We start from the raw sequence: 17,008 nt of genomic DNA, 5'->3' as shown, positions 1-17,008 counted from the left end.
AGTATGTGAGGTAAATTGTGCCACACATTATTGGGTGTGTGTGTGTGTTTGAACATGACACGGCTGCCATTTTGGAAGGCAATCTTGTGTACCTTACAACATGCAAGTTCTGTCCATGGAAGTCTTCCTCAGGCTCCAGATCTGCTTCAGATTTCAGTTCAGTAAAGTGTAGTAGTGACATCCAGGAACTGCCCCTGAGATATGTCTCCACTCGTGGCAAAACTCTTCTGGCATTCCTCAAAAGTCTTAGTCTCCTGAAGGTGAATCTAGGCACACTCAAAATGGGTGTAAGTTCTATTTTTGACTATTTTTTTAATCCTACACAACAAGGATCACGACTACAAGGCTTTGCAAAGTAAAGATGTGACCTTGGCTTCTGGATTACAATGAATATTATAGTTCTGAAATGTATTTTTAAGCCATTAGTGTGAGTTTCCTGGAAATGCAGCTGTTTTATTGCAAACCTTGCCTTTCAGGCCTGCTCAACTTAGGCCCCCCAGCTGTTTTTGGACTAAAACTCCCATAATCCCCAGCCACAGTGGCCAATAGCCAGGGATTATGGGAGTTGTAGGCCAATATCTGCGAGAAGGCCAAAGTTGAGCAGTCCTGCCTTATGTTGTTTGAGTTCTGGATGTGATAGGTAGATACCCTTTATTACGGTCATCAACCAGATAAACAATCATCATACAGTTTGCAGAGTTCTGGATGTGTGAAAGCAAAAGTCATTATCGAAAAGTTTCCAAATATTGTCTGTTTCAAAGGAGCCACATTGGGGATTATTGTGTCAGAGTTGCCAGATCAAGAGATTGGTGGTGGTGGTTATTAATTCGATTTCTATACCACCTTTCCAAAAATGGCTCAAGGCAGTTTACAGAGAAATAACATGACTGACTTCTGGAGAACTTTTGAACTCAAGCAAGGGTTCTCTGATTTTGAGATGTATGGAGTTTAGGCAAGTTAAGTAGCAAGCCACAAAGACAATAACTGAATGCCACACCATACTAAAGCAATTAGCAGTGAACTGTAGGTTTTAGAAATTGAGAGATCCAATCAGAAATCCTACAGTCCTACAGATCAGTGTGACAGAGAATCGGCATTCAGTGATTGCATTAAGAACAGCTAGATCTTTTATGCATGCTCCGTGGAAACAGCTGAAGGGCAAGTGGCCAGTACTGAAAAATCTGATCCTAGGAGAAAAAATGGATAAGTTACAGCCTCAAGAAGGGACTTGAGGCTGCAGTATTAGAGATGAATCAGTTGGCCAAGAAACTTCCTGTTTCTTCTGCGGTGTCCGTCAATCCCATAAAAATGCTTCCCCTCCCTGCAAAAGGAAATGGCTGCATTTTTGTGTGAGGAAAAGAAAAGGATGCAAACTGAAGCAAAAGCTGCAAGAAGAGGCCAAACCAGCCAGACCAGGTACATCAAATAGACCAAGAACTGAGCAGTGAGGAAGATTATGTTTGTGCAGTAAGCACAGCAACATTTGGAGACCCAGGTTTGAGAATCCCTGGTTTAGCTCAGAGACCATGGCTATGTACAGATTTATGTGGATCTTTTCCATCAGGAGATTACCTGCTGGTTGTTGATGCATAGTCCCAGTTACCCTGGAGTGGATATTCCGAAAGCCACATCTGCTAAAGCAATCATCCTGAAATTGTACCACTTTTTTTTTTTTTTGCATTTGGAATCTCAGAGGTACTCAAAACAGACAGTGGCCTACCTTTTAAAGGAGCAGAATTTGCAGAGGTTGCAAACTGCAGGATTTGCTAACTGGAAAATAAAACCTCTCTTACCCAAAGCAAATGGAGAAGCAGAAAGATTCATGAGAGCCACTGGCAAAAGAAGAGCCTTAACAGTTGAAGGAAAAAATTGGAAGTAGGAAAGATACAAGTTCCTGCGTCATTACAGAGCCACACTGGAGAACACAACTGGTCACACTCCAGCAGCTGTAATTTTCAACAGTAACATTTGCATCCAGTTACCAGAGAACACTCATCCAATGCTGGATAATTCTGACTTCAAACAAACAGCTGATGAGATGAAGCTAAAAATGAAACACAATTCCATGGCATCCAAGTCAAGTCAAGTCAAGGGGACCTAGTACTAGTGAAGTAAAAGAAGGAAAGTCGACCACTTTTTGAGGGCAAACTCATAAATAATAGTAAGAGGAGTAAAGATGGCCAGCCAGGGCCATGCTATTGCCAGAAATTCAGCCCATTTTGGGGTCATCAAGGAGTCATCAGAGAAGGCGGTGGCAAAGAACAAGCCATGGTCAGAGAAAATGTAATGCCAGCACAATACAAGAAGCAGCATTCTGCAACAGGAAGTCTTCCAAGTACTTTGGCAGATGATGCCTTGTGGCTCAATCCTTCCTGGGTAGAAGGGAGCCCCACTGTATCCCATGGCACTTATTCCTTTGGATTCCATCCATCACACACTTACAAAGGGTGTCAAGTGGAGCCTATGCAAACCAGCAATAAAGCTGTTGAGTTCATGTTATGCAGAAGAGAAATGCATGTATTTTGGTGGCAAGGGATCCATAGTAGCCGCAGCCACTGCCCAGAAGGAGTTTGGAACAGAGGAAGCTGCCATATACAGAGTCAGACCCTCGGTCCATCTAGCTCAGTATTGTCTATACAGACTGGCACCAACTTTTCCATGGGTGCAGGCGGGAATCTCTCTCAGCTCTATCTTGGAGGTGCCAGGGAGGGGATCTCACAGTGCTCACATTTCTAGTCTCCCATTCATATGCAACCAGGGCAGACCCTGCTTAACTAAGGGGACAATTCATGCTTGCTACCACAAGACCAGCTCTCCTCCACTTAGGGAGTTGGATCAGTTAGGAACTGATGGCAATAAGAAACCGCCCTGAGCCACATTTGGAAGGGCGGTATATAAATTAATTAAACACATAAATATGTCCAGAGGGAGAGGGTTCAATTTCCTCTGCTTAGATTAGGACAGTGCTCCAAGGGAGGGGGCCCCATCGTCCCATTGCCCGCTGAGCGGGGTCTGCCTCCATGCCATGGTTCATGAGTTGGTGATGCTTCCTCCCAAGGCACAGCAGCCTTGGTATAGTGCCCAGGAATGCCAGCTCTTGGCATCAGCCTTACTAGGAGGTATCAGGGGGGTAGCACTGACTGCCCGGGTTCTAACCTAAGGTTCCTTCCTTTATGCAAGACAGCGGCACAGGCAGATTCAAGTATCTGGGGAAAGCGTCCTGAACTCTTCAAGCTCCGGAAAGAATAGAGGAACAAGTCATGTGTATGTTACTTCCCCCCCAATATACCTTTAGTAGTCCCAGCTAAGAAAACTTTGATGATAAGTGGCAATTGGCAGAAACTCTAAATGCAGCATTCTGTAAGCCTTTTCTAACAGGCAAACTAGAAAGGACAGTTTGGGTCAAGAGATCACAGGCCTTCCATGTCAAATACATGACTGTGGCCAAAGGAATATAAATCCAGGTTTATACATTGGAGAATAATAGAGAAAGGCAGTGCACCCCTGCAGCGTCCTATTTGATCACATCTTGGGCTCTCCCCCCACACCCTGCCCGAGAGAGAGATCAGTGCATAATAGTATATTCTTCATGAAGATGTTGGGACTAAGTTCCTTCTTGGCGCAAATGTGTACAGTTTTGTGTTGCCTTCAAGCTGCGCCAGGTTCCACCAGTGGTGCATTTGGCCCCTTGGAGAGCGTTGAGCTCGGAGCACCCCTTCCAACCCTGCATTCTTGAGGTGGTGCTGTGACTCTTGGCTGGAGGAGGCTTAAAAAGCAGATTTAAATCAATTCGGCCCTGATGGGAACCTTATGCGGGCCGTGGAGTGCAGGTCAGTCGCTGCATTCGGTGAAGCCTCTCGTGATGTCAAAGGTTAACAAGGCCAAGGCCAAGATCCTTTGCATGCTCAGATAAGTCTGGTGGAGAGCTAAGGGAAAACGAAGCAGCGAGGCTTTTACAAGTCTTGACACTTATATATGCATGGAATCCAGATGATTGATAAGGGAGAGTTGTAACATTTCCAAATTCAGGGCTGGTGGGGGAGAGGGGGAGACGCCCGGCCAAAATACTTTTACAGCACGCACCCTGACTGCCTTCAGTCCAAATGTATCTGTTCTGCTCCAAGATCAAGCTCTGCGAACAAATGCTGCAGCCGTAGTTTGAAGCAGAAGCCGGCTTGGCACGCTGCTGGATCATGGCTCCCATCCCCCTGGCTGAGGCTCAGGGAACTATACAGAACACCAAAGCTCAGTCCACTGGAGAACTTATTCAGATACCTTCAGAGCTTTCCTCAGGTATTGACATCTGCTCTTGAAATCATATGATGGTGATCATAAGGCTAATGCTTTTCCTGAAAAAGCAGCTCCTAGGAAGCTGCCTTCTACTGAGTCAGACCCTTGCTCCATCTAGCTCAGTACTGTCTGCACAGACTGGCAGCAGCTCTCCGAGGTTCCAGGCAGAATTCTCTCCCAGCCCTACCTGGAGCCTCCTGCATGCAAAGCAGATGCGTTGCCTGGGCTTTGGACCCATCACCAAATCGGAGCTGCAGTTCTTAGGAAGCTGCATTTTGTGTGGCCAGTCCTGTGGCTTTTCTGTGCTTGTGCAGCAGGGTGGTGGCACACACACACACACACACACACACACACACACACACACACACACACACACACAGCCTTGCCTCCTTATTCTTGGAGACCAGATGAGCCGCAAGCTCAAAGTTCCCTAACCCAAGGCATTTCACTGAATGGTGGAAATGATTTCCTCCCAGTTTTTTCATCCATCCTAATCATTAATGAAGGTGTTGAGCCGCACTAGGCAGAGGGTAGTGGAACCACCCTGTCTATGGAACACGCTGGCTTCATGCTGGCCCATTAATTACTCCCGTTGCAGGGAGGCTTTCCAGCCAGAAGTGGATCCGCCTTCTTTCTTCCATATGGAATTGCATCCCATTCCTTGCCAAAGACGAAGCATATGCCGCCAGCTTAAAAGCTTGCGGAGGAATCCATTAGAGGGAAGGTGTGATTTTCCCCAGCCTCCTTCCCAGTCTATACAAAGAGCTGAGCCTGTGACATAACTGTCTATATGATTACCTCCCCCAGCCCCCTCCCCACCCCCATCCAGCAATCGTCGTCGTAAGTCGCTTTGGCGCTCAGAATGCGTACGATGCCTCTATGCAAAGGAGGGGAATGATATGATTCCAGCATGGTTTTCATTACAGCATTAGCAAAACACTCATTTCTTCTTTGCTGGGCTCTGGAGCAGGCGATTTTGCTGGCTTGGAGAAGGCACCAGTGTCTCTCTCGCTGCATTCTTGCCTCCCCACAAAATGAGCTTCAGCTTTTTAGAAAGGGACTCTTTTGTCAGAGGGAATATTCCGCGCCACTGTAGCTGGAGTTGGAAAAATGTCTCTGCCAGAAAAAGCAAATATTTCTGGATGGTGTGAAGATTTCCACGGCATTCTTCATGGGCTGCTTGCCTTATGTTAGTGCTTGAAGATCCACTGGCAAGGAAGCCAATGCCAAATAAAGATTCAGGGCTCAACCCCCAAATCGATTGAAATATGGAAAGAAAACCCAGCAGCCGAGCAGGGACTTTGGAGGAGAAACCTGTTGCTTTTGTCATTCCATCATATATATATATGGGGACACCCAAAAAGTATGTGGATCATCTCACTTGCTTTTAGGGCGTCCATATACAGCCTCTACCCTGATGGAAGAAATCCATCATATGGAAGAAATACATATCATATGTATCCGAAAGAAATAGGTTTATATAAAACTCATTGGAGTAATTTGGATATCTAAAAGCAAAAGGAGCAATCTATCTAAGATGCAAATCACCTACCTTCTAATACCACAGAGGGCAACACATCCATCTGGGCTAGTGTCAGGGCTCTTCTGTGGGTTGGATATGTCAGATTATACAGGTAGTTGGCTGTTTTTTGCAAGGGCTTAACTGCTCCAAACCTGCTGCAGCTTGATGCCCAGCCTAAATCGATCTGGTCAATAACGCACTGCTGAAGGATCACCCTGGCAGTATCATAGTCCAGGGGGCTTAAAGGCAGAACAGGAGGGGTGACTGAAGGGATCTCACTTAGAAAGATCCCCCATGGGTGGGACACCCAGTGTCAACAGTGTTTTCACATCCTGGCTTTGTAGTGCAACCTTCCCTACAAAGTAGAACCAGCTGTGCTATTATACTAAGGCTAGTATTCTAATGACAATGGGTACAGCAACCAGCCTCAGAAATGATAATGAAGACATTGATAATGAAGACATTGAAATGGTGTAAAGATAATGAAGACATTGAAGTGGTGTAAAGTAAAGTGTGCCATCGAGTCAGTGTCGACTCCTGGCGCCCACAGAGCCCTGTGGTTTTCTTTGGTAGAATACAGGAGAGGTTTACAATTGCCATCTCCTGTGCAGTATGAGATGATGCCTTTCAGCATCTTTCTTATATTGCTGCTGCCTGATATAGTTGTTTCCCATAGTCTGAGAAAGATACCAGTGGGGATTCGAACCAGCAACCTCTGGCTTGATAATAAGTCATTTCCCCACTGCACCATTAGGTGGCTTGAAGTGGTGTAGTTTCTGCCTTCTAGGATCAACCACCAACAGTAAGGGATCCAGCAGTCAAGAAATACGCCGCAGACTAGTACTTGGTAGCGTTGCAATGAAGGCCTTGGAAAGGATATTTAGATGCCGTGACGTGTCTACACCTACAAAGATTAGAATCAAGATAGAAAAAGCATTGACGTTTTTGAACTTTGGTGCTGGAGAAAACTTTTGAGGATATCATGGACAGCCAGGAAAACAAACAAAGGGACCATAGAATAAATCAATCCAGAATTTTCACTCGAGGCACAAATGACCAGGCTCAAACTATCATACTTTGGGCACATTATGCGAAGACCCAGCTCCCTTAAGAAGTCCATAATGCTGGGGAAAGTTGAAGGCAAGAGAAGAAGAGGACGACCAGCAGCCAGGTGGATGGACTCGATGACGACAGCAATGAAGGCACCACTGAGAGACCTTCAAGGCCAAGTGGAAGACAGATCATCCTGGAGAGACTCTATCTCTGTGGTTGCTAATTGTTGACACCGACTTGATGGCACTTAATCAATGTCAATCAATATTGTAAGGCTAGTATTATAATAAGGCAAGTATTCACACGAGCAGCCCAGCCTGGGTTGGGCTGCTTGTGTGGCGCACCAGGATTACTTTCAATCCTGGTGCTTCTGCCCCCACTAGCCTGACTTTAAACCCCGGCCCCAAACTGGGGTTAAAGGGCATAAGCGTGCCCTCAGCCCCAAGGCTATGTGTGTATGCATGGGCTACACGCAACCCAAGCACACACAGCTGTGCACCTAGAGTGCCCAACTCACCGGGGAATCCCCCAGTGTGCTATGCTCATCACATGGTGCATGATGGGATTCCTGGAGGCTGGGACCTGTTTTCCCAGCCTCCAGTGATCCGTGCTGCTGGGAGCAGCGTGGATTATGTGAGCGGTCAATGTCACACCAAAGAGAAGCTGCTTGCCCGTCTGGGGGGAAGGTAGATCCAACCTTGCCTCGCCTCCTCTCCCTTTCCGCCACTGCCATGGTCGTTTTCTATTTTGCACTGTTCTGCTCAATTGCACATTTTCTCCTGCTGCCGCCCATCACTAGGGGCGATTCTGAGCTAGACGGAGTGAAGGTTTGACTTGGTATAAGGCAGCTCCTGAAGCCCCACCTATCTCTGTAGTGTGCAGTGGCAGGCTTGGGGGGAAATCAGGATGGTGGGGACCAGGGCAATGGATTAGGGTGTGCCTAAGCTCCATCTGAGTCCCCATGTCATACAGACCTGGACCCATCACATTTGAAATCTGGTCATCCAGTTTCAGAGGCAAGGTTTGTTTTTCAACATAGATTTCCAGGAAGGAGCCAGATGGCTGGGATGATGCAAACCAAATGGATACGCATTTTTGTTTGTGCCAGAAAAAGAGCAACCAGAAATCGGGGTGTGTTTGTGTGTCTCAAAGCAGAAGCCTCTTACCCTGCAAAAGGAGACCCCCACCGCGTTCTTCAGTTAAACCTGTGTCCCTTGGGGAATGCCAGGCTACAAAAGAAGTGCAGGCTGAAGACAAACAACAACATTATGAAATCTTCTCAGAAAGTGGAAACACAAGATCTTGAGTCATTACATTGATAAATGAGACCAGTTAGGGTGAGGAAAGGAAGGACAGGACTGCTCTCTGACTGGGACATGCCCATGCCATCATTCAAGAATCAGGAACTCCACTTTTGGGTTGCCTTTGGATGAGGCACATACTTTAGCCGTGGTTTATTCTGTATAAAACAATCAAGGAAGATATACAGGGAGTCCCCAACTTACAAATGGGTTGTGTTCCAAAAGTTTGTAAGTTGGATGTTCATAACTCGGAATGCAACTAGTTCCTATGAGGGACGACTTGTTTGTATGTGTGGATCGGCATTTGTAAGTTGAAGACTTAATTTAATATGTTATGGAGCTTTGTTTGTAAGTATGGGCCATTTGTAAGTCGAGGAACGCCTGTAGCTGCTTTGAAATTCTGTCCATTTCTTTCTGCAGACATGCTATGTGCACCATAGCATCATATGGTCAGGATGCTTACCCACAAAAGTGGAGATGTGATTTCAGTGCAGATCTCTGTATCACTGCAGCATGTTGCAGGCACATTTTTGCCGGCCATTGACTTCACTGCACATCAGTGTGCGCATCCAGACACCATTCTGGAGTTGGTGTTTGTGTGATAATGATGTTCTCAAACGTGCTGCCTGTTCAGGGCTTGACCTCCCAAAGCAGAAATGTGATCATCAGAAACGGAAAACTGTAGATATTGACCGTCTATATTCTCTCTTATTCTGCTTCTATATCCTCTACTTATTCTGGTGCTTCTCATGTAAGAAATGCATTATGCATCCACACATGCTCTAGGTTGTTCTGAAGTGGTTCACTGTTCCTTTGTATGAACGATGTCATATCAGTCTTGTTCTCCCACAACCTCCCTTTTAAGTCAATACCCCTTCTGAGGGCTGTGCCTTTTTAAGTGAACACTGCTGATGAAATATAGTCCTTCAAATGCATATGCTGCTGTAGTAGATTAAAGCTTTTGTCTCAAAGCAAGCTCACGTGAGGGAGAGAAAATGCTAAATCATCCCTGCTGAGCTGCCTGGCTAGGCTTCTCCTAAAACTATCATTTAATTATCGTTAGGTTCAAAATATTGACACCAAACACCCTAAAACTTGTAGAGAACTGGACCCATGGATTGAGTGCTGTAATCCACAGGGCATTAGGCAAATACAAAACAACCTCCCACATGTAAGCTTACGTGGGATGAGAAAACTGATAGCTGCTGAACATCCGAGGACGTGTTTGCACTAGAGAAAATCCCCCTTCGTGCCCCCCTTTTCCTGAGTTAAAAAGCGACTCGGAGAGGCTTGTAAAAAGTAAAAACTTTTTTAAAAACCAATTTTATTCAATTACTGCAGACTGTTTCCATCTAAGGCTTTCTAGCTTTATTAGATACAGTAAAGAATACTTAGTAGATTACAAAAATAGGTTGTCTTAGGCACGTTTAAATGTTTATAGAGTCTTTTGCAATGCCCTAGTTAGGATGGGTGTAGGCTAGTGTTTCTTATTTCAGTCACATTGCAGGTAAATTATAATAAAACAGTATCAGGAATATGCAAAAGCATGCACACCAAATAAATATAAGTTCCTAACACAAAGTCTCAACAAACTTTCCCCTAAATTAACCTTCCCGAAGCCAAAGCCCAGGCTTCCTTTCCTTGAACTCTCCAAACTCCAAATGAGAATTCAAGCTTCCTGACCTCCTCTCTTTCAAGGATCTGCATAGTCATTCTCCTGCAGCCAGCCTCCATGGCTGCATGTCCTCCTCTGAGCACTTCGAGCCTAGCTTCTTTTCTAACAAATAAACTTCCTTCTTCCTTGCAACAGCTCTCACCTGCCTAGGGTGCTGATTGGCTGAGCCCTGGAGTTCACCAACCTGCCAGTCAGAACAGGGTTCACTTCCGGTTAACTCTTTGTGGGTGGAGAGTCTAATCACTACAGCTACAATAATCCTTAAAATGTCACAAGACTGTGTTTCTCCTGTTTGAGACTAGTAGGAAGATTCTGAAAGTGTATATGTTTTGTTATCTCTCATCATGGAGCTATTGAGTCTCATCTCAGGGTGTTAGTGTACTGAGCAAAATACAATAAAGTGGCACACCTCCCCTTTTGTCCATTTCGAATGGATCTGAATGGACAGATCGAGACGTTCGGTGTTGTTGCAAAGTCCTATACCTTTTCATGTGTAGAGCAGACTCAAAAATGCCAGCAGGAGTTTTTATCTTGTTTTCTTAACACCACGGTAGCATTTTATGTATTTTTTTTTATTTGTGGGGCTATAAAAATAAATGAACCGAGTCTGCTCATGTTCTTAGAACCTTTTCCATTGCTAGAAAAAAAAACATACTAGTTTTCTCATCTCCTGGAGTGATCTCAGCCCTCTGAACTAGCCACAGAGGAGGGAGGCAAAGCGTTCTGATGCTATAATGCTGATGTAACTCTAGCATTACCACTAAATGCCTAGAAAAGGTCAGGAGGAGATTTCTTGGAAGTTCACTGAGCTCCATTGAGTCTGGGGGAGTCTTTGTCAGGTTTTATTTTATTTATTTGGTGGATTTAGTTTCCTCCCTTCATCAAGTGTGAGTAGAATAAGGCAGTGTACAGATTCTGATTATGTAGTGGAGCCTGAACTTTCTCTACAGGGGCCATCAGGATTTTAAAAGTGGCAGCTAAACCTTTTGGGGTAAAGGTGGTTTTGCAGCTAAATAAGACCTTGCTATGTTTGGAGATCTTAATCAAATGATCTGCAGAGTGCAGTCAAGGCTCAGTGGATGCCGCCATAGCTCTGTGGAAGAGCATCTGCTTTGCATGCATAAGGTCCCAGGTTCAGTCCCTGGCCGCATCTCCAGGCAGGGCTGGGAAAGACCCTGAAACCTTGGAGAAGACACTGCCGGTCAGTGTAGACAATCCTGAGCTAGATGGACCAATGGTCTGAATCAGTAGAAGACAGCTTCCTGTGTTGCTATGCACCCCTGCTGTAGCTGGAACGAAGGCATGGATGGAGTTGCTTTGGGTACTATCCTCTCACAGTCCAAAGCCTTGACCGGTGGCCTTATGCAAGCACTGTCTTTCAGCCTCAGTTCTTTCTCTCCTCTAGTCTGCAATGTGTGTATCGTAATACTGACTTCTCTCACAGGGTTCTTACAATGATGACTGAGATAACACGTGTGATGTACTCTGATACTCTTCCAAGGAGCTGCATAAATCCGGCATTGGGCTTGCTAACAGGCACATGCCTATGGCTTGTGGGTGTTGCCACCTCCTGGTGACCAGGCAGTGAAGCTGTATAAGAGTCCATCCATGTCTCTTTTGTGTTGGAAATGACCAACATAGCCATGCATGAAGAGCAGAAGGTTTCAGGTTTCCTCCCTGGTGGCTTCTCCAAGATAGGGCTGAGAGAGATTCCTGCCTGCAACCTTGGAGAAGCCACTGCCAGTCTGTGAAGACAATACTGAGCTAGATAGACCAATGGTCTGACTCAGTATATGGCAGTTTCCTATGTTCCTATGCATGGGCAAGTAGACTAGTGAAAGAAAGAGCATGTTATGGACTGATAGCTTTCAAGGCTTGACTCGCAAAGCTGTGCCACTGTTCAAAAATGGCCTAGTGAAACTATCCTGGAACAAGGAAGCTGAGAAGATTGCCACAAGGTCAGCCGCCAGACACTGTGTCTTACCCAGAGTTTTTCCTGACAGGAAGCACAGACTGGTGCTAGATAGTCATGCCTAAGAACAGAAGTGCCAGACCAGCCCTGCCCAGCTGGTCTCCCTTCAGTCTCCTCCGGCACCGTTTTCTGCAGGATGCTTTGGGTTCCTGCATAATCACGTTGAGTAATGCAAACATGGGGCCTGAAGACGGGCCGTGTAGGACTAACTGGAGAGGAAATGAAAAGCAGACTTCTGGACTGAAGTGGGATTAAGGTTGCTCTTCTGGACAGTCTAAAAAAAATCAAAGAGCTTTTCAAAGCCACAAGGTTAAGAAGTTGTTATGATTTTTCCAACTCACTCTAAGATAGGGCAGCTTGCTTGTGCTTTTCTGCCGCGATGGAATTTTGCTTTAAAATAATGGTGTCTGACAAGGGGAGGTTTTCTTGGGGGAGATAAAACTTCCAGAGCAGAGCGTGTGATTTAGTCTGTCTGTGCACCTACAAGGCTGGTGCTGAAAGCTCTCGCAGGGATGTCTAGATTAGAATGAGTTAAATCTGTACAGCGCTTTGAAGTTTGTAGGAGGCAGACTGTGCAGCTGTGGCAAGGTGTTGGGCTAAAAGTTCTACTAAGCCTGGCGTTTGCATTCCAGACTAGTGTCGCACTACAGCCAGCATGCTTGTACTTGCGCGACAGCTGCACAACTTGTGGCATGTTTCGATGGGAACTTTTGCACAAGTGCACAATAGTGCAATCCTGCATTTCCCTCTTTTTTTAGCACAACTATGTGCTCCTCTTGCATTAGCACAGCGTTGTTCGTTATGCACACCTTCATTAGTCAGGATGTTGGCTGGTGGCATTGCTTAGTAAATATCTGGCTCTAGGTCTTCAGTAGTGGGGGGAAGTCCTCGGGGCTGTGCTCAGAGCTACAGTCCTTGCACGTCCCCTAAGCCACGGCATAAGCACTGAACATTTGAGTCAAGGTTCATCCTTGAGCTTGTCGTCCTAGAGCGAAACGCTCAGAGCCCCGAACTGGGTGAGTGCTACACTGTGCAGCTTCCTGTGGGCACTTCCAGACATGCTCCCTGTAGCACCCCACTGCCAGCTGTTGCTTACAGCCGAGAAACAATTGCTGGGTGGTGCTACAAAGAGCACATCTGAAAAGAGGGCACTATAAGGAACACATCTGGCAGCTGCTCTTTTAACTGTATAAGATTTAAATTGCATTAATTTGGAAATGCAGAATTGTGGTTTGATGATGTTTATATTGTGGCTGCATTCACACAAACATGGCAGCCCTGCTTAAAGAGTTAACCACGATTGCTGAGCCTTGTGGAGCTGATTGTGAGAATCCAGAATTTTCAAACCACTGCAACTAAACTGCATTTAACCGGGATAGATAACTATGATCTGATCTATCTGTTCCTGTTAAATGCAGTTTAATCGCAGTGGTTTGACCAGGATTGCCTGGAAATTCTGTGGTTGGCTCTTCAGGGCTTAGCAATCCTAGTTAACTCTTTAACTAGGATCACTGTGACTATGTGAATGCAGCCTTGGTTTTATGGCAAGGTGATCTGAAGGCCTTGAGTGGAGAGAATGAAGAGAAGCAAATATAAATTTGAAAAAGTTATATTTCAAAATTTATTTGAAATATAAATAAAGCTATGCCCACAATAATCTGGGGTCTCTACCTGAGCAGTTTGACTTGGTTCTAAACAGTCGATTACGTCAGGAGGCTTTCAAATTCTTGTCATATCAAGCCTCAACAAAAGTACGAACTGAATGAGAGGAGCAGAGAGTCCCAGACGTAATTTAAGAAAACTGGACCAGAGTTTGTAGGGAGGAGAGAGATCCCACATGTGATAATGAGAGAGCTGTTATTCAAGACGATCAAGGAGAGGCACACAGCACAGACTTGGGATTGGGATTGGGAGGAAAATCTGATTCCTGTGTTAGGAGAGGGTGTTCTTGTGACATCTCCTGTTTACCCATATCTAAGGGAATGCAGGTGCAGTCTTGGAGCTCCAAGACAGAGTGGCCAAGCTAAGGCTCACTAGCCATTCTGAGGGTTGTACTGTACACCTTAATTACAAAACTGAAGCCTGATAGGTGGCTACAGCTCTGATCCATGCTGTGGCTGTTCAGTAGCCGCAACCATGGAAGAGAGAACTCACTGCATCCAATGCTTCTGCCACTGCGGCATGGTGGTTAATTAGGACACTGGTTCAACCCTCCACTTAGTTCAACCCTCATAGTCTGTTACTTTTTCTACCTACTTCATAGGGTTGGTCCAGTCAATCAATCACCTTAATTTCGGTCTTGGACCAGCATAAGAGAAGTAGAATATGTGAGGTCCAAGCCGGGGTACAATATAAAATACAAAACTACAGTTATGAAGCTATAAAAGTGTAGGCTAATGTTGGGGGTGGGTGGGATGAAATTTAAAATAGAACTGAGACTGTCTACGAGAGAGAAGTCTGCATCCTAATAAACATTTGGCCAGAAGAGCTCTATGTGTGAGAGTACTTAAAAATACATAAGAAAATTTAAAATATGCATATGTGTGATGAAGAGTTGTAGGCAGCCTCTCATGTCTGAAAAAGAGAAGAAACACACTGGCCCTTCCCCCAACTCCTTGGTTTGTACGCTGGGATTTTGTTGAAGGTCATCTTGGCTTTATCATCAGCGGCTGTGGGAGTTGTGCAGGCCGAGGAGCAGGGTGCGATACGACAAACTGCCCTGCTTGTCATCGTCCCCTGCAGACATTGTGTTGCCATCTTGCAGTATGTTGTAACCTCCCTCTTTGCTTCTCTTCCCAGATGAGAAACCGTTTGTCGTCGAGGACACCTACCTGCTCTGCCCGGCACCTGTATTACGAGAAGTTGGCATGTGGGTTTGTTAGGGCATTGTTGGCTGTTCCCATGTTAAAACTTTCCCTTTTGCTGTCTGTATCTCTGGCATGAATTGCTCTTTGTCTGTGCACATCTCCTCTCCCTGAGATTCCTTGTCTGCCTTATGTCCTTTTTAAAACTGTTTTGTGGAATGGGGGTCGGATTCCCTTGGTAGCCTCAGCTGCAGCGAGTGCTGCTGAAGCATAAATGTTCCTATAGGACCAGCAGAATGTGCAGCATGGAATCGCCCCGTGATCTATCTGAAACAGACCTGCAGGCCCAAGTCTGCAAAGCGTAGGGGGAATCTGTGCACGCTTGGCAGTGCATGCAGATGTTTTCCTCTGCAAAGCCCTTTGGGGAACCTGTGCATGGAGCCCGAGGAGGAGAGCCAAACCCCCCTGTTGTTTCACACTTCCCCAGGCGATATGGTCAGAAACTTCTTTACAGAGCGAGTTTCCTTGGGAGGAGGGCAAAGGGGGAACTTGCCGTGTTTCTGTAAATTCTGTACAACAATAAACAAGTTGATCATGGGGGAGCAAATGGGTGTCCAGAGAGATAGTGCTCCATTGCATGAGTCAGCTGGGGTGTCAGTGCTGTCCAGAGGGATGGATGCTCATGGTGACTTTTGACAAGGTCTGCCCCCTAGAGATGGGAAAGAGCTGATAGCCTCCAAGACTTTCTGTGTGCTTTCAGTGCGTTGCTGTCATGCTTTGATTCTCCGGACCATCAGGCCTGCAGCGGCCAAATTTGCAATGTTGTATTAGAAGCTTTTAAAAACATAAAAGCCACTATAAAATTGTATTGATGTCGTCAGAGCATGGGAATGAAAATTGGCAGGAATGTCCTCCAAAGATTACTCCATGGAGAGAGTAGAATAATTTGTCCATTGTTATCCCCATACTGACCTAACCCTTCCCTCTATGCCAAAACAACTGTAATTTTACCCTCATCATGTAGGGGTGGGAATAAAGAAGGGGTGGTGAGAACACACAGAAAGTGCAACCCTGCTATCCCCTGTGTTCTACCTCTGTGGGGTAGACGTTGCCAAAAATAACTATGAGCATTCTTCTCCTGAGATGGTACGGATGGCGAACATTTCGACAGATTTGCATTCACAGGCTACTAGACGCCACCAGCCACCCTATCTGTTAAGCAGTCATCAAAACATGCAAGCTACAGACAAAATAATATCTTAGCAGGACACACAATAGTACTACTATCACAAGATTATGGTTTTGTGGGCACAAGGAATTGTGGCCTCAACCCCAATTTAGGTAATGACTTTTCTCCTTCCTCCTCCCCCACTCCCCCCCAGGGAAGCTGCTCTTCAGGTCAGCATGAATGATGGCTTCAGTTTCATCTCAAGCTCCGTCATCATCTCCAGCACACACTGTGTAAGTTATTTGCTTCAAAATCCATCCTCCCATCCCGTCGTCCCCCCGTGCAAAGCATCCATTGTAATGCTGAGGGGATGGGCCCATAGCTCAGTGGTAGAGCATTTGCTTTGCAGGCCTGGGAGAGACGCCTGCCTGAAATATTGGAGAACGGCTGTCAATTGGTGTAGACAATACTGAGCTATTTGGACCAAGGGTCTGACTCACTAGAAAGCAGCTTCCAATGTAAGGGACCTTGCCTGGTGGTCTTAAGTGCTGGGAGTGGTCTCTGCTAGGACTGGCTGGGGTCTTCTCTGCGGATGAAGGCAGGCCTGTGTCTTCAGGTCATGGTGGAGATGCTGGCTCAAGTTCTTCACATTCTCCTACTGTGTGGGATCCTGACAGTGCAGAGCAACCTGAGATCTTGTAGGGTCTTTCTATCCTCTCTCATCCCCTGAACTGTTTTTATTCATTGTCCTTAAATTTCTATACCGCCTTTTGTTAAAACAGTCTCAAGGCGGTTGAGATGATCTGCTTCATCCTCCAATGGAGGGGCAAGAGAGTCCTGGGTAATGGGAGCCAGTCCAATTGGGGAGGGTCTGCTCCCCCTGCCTGGCTAAAGACATTGGCCAATGCTGCTCTACAACATCTACGTGGAGGCTGAAAAAACCCACAAGATGATGATGCTTGAGTAGCAAGTGCCTAGAAAAGGCTGCCTGATGGTGACCCAAATCAGCGAACAATATTTGTCTGCCCAACTTGAGAATTAAGCCTGAGGCCAGGAGTGGCAAAAGCAGCGTGTGCATTTCTGGTCCCTGTAGCTTTGCAAACAATCCCATTGAACAATGTACCTCTAGGGATAAAAGAGAAACACGTCCTTCTGTCTGGCAAAACAAGAAAAGAATGAATGAAATGTGTGTGTATTTAAATAAAAGTGGGTAGGGAGGAGAT

At 45.9% G+C, this 17,008-nt stretch overlaps 1 protein-coding gene across 2 annotated transcripts in view; it reads left to right on the top strand.

The window, feature by feature from the left end:
- Positions 1-17,008, top strand: part of ANTXR1 (ANTXR cell adhesion molecule 1) — a 158,098-nt gene that overhangs the window by 64,672 nt on the left and 76,418 nt on the right. For both annotated transcript variants that reach the window (XM_053270047.1, XM_053270045.1), the window contains exons 11-12: positions 14,613-14,682; positions 16,000-16,078. In XM_053270047.1, coding sequence (XP_053126022.1) covers positions 14,613-14,682; positions 16,000-16,078 — 149 coding nt within the window. The remainder of the gene's footprint in view (positions 1-14,612; positions 14,683-15,999; positions 16,079-17,008) is intronic.

The sequence above is a fragment of the Hemicordylus capensis genome, chromosome 8 (genome assembly GCF_027244095.1).
Source record: "Hemicordylus capensis ecotype Gifberg chromosome 8, rHemCap1.1.pri, whole genome shotgun sequence".
Classification (NCBI taxonomy): domain Eukaryota; kingdom Metazoa; phylum Chordata; class Lepidosauria; order Squamata; family Cordylidae; genus Hemicordylus; species Hemicordylus capensis.
The sequence above is the reverse complement of the archived record's forward strand: the minus strand, read 5'-3'. Positions and strand labels throughout refer to the sequence as shown.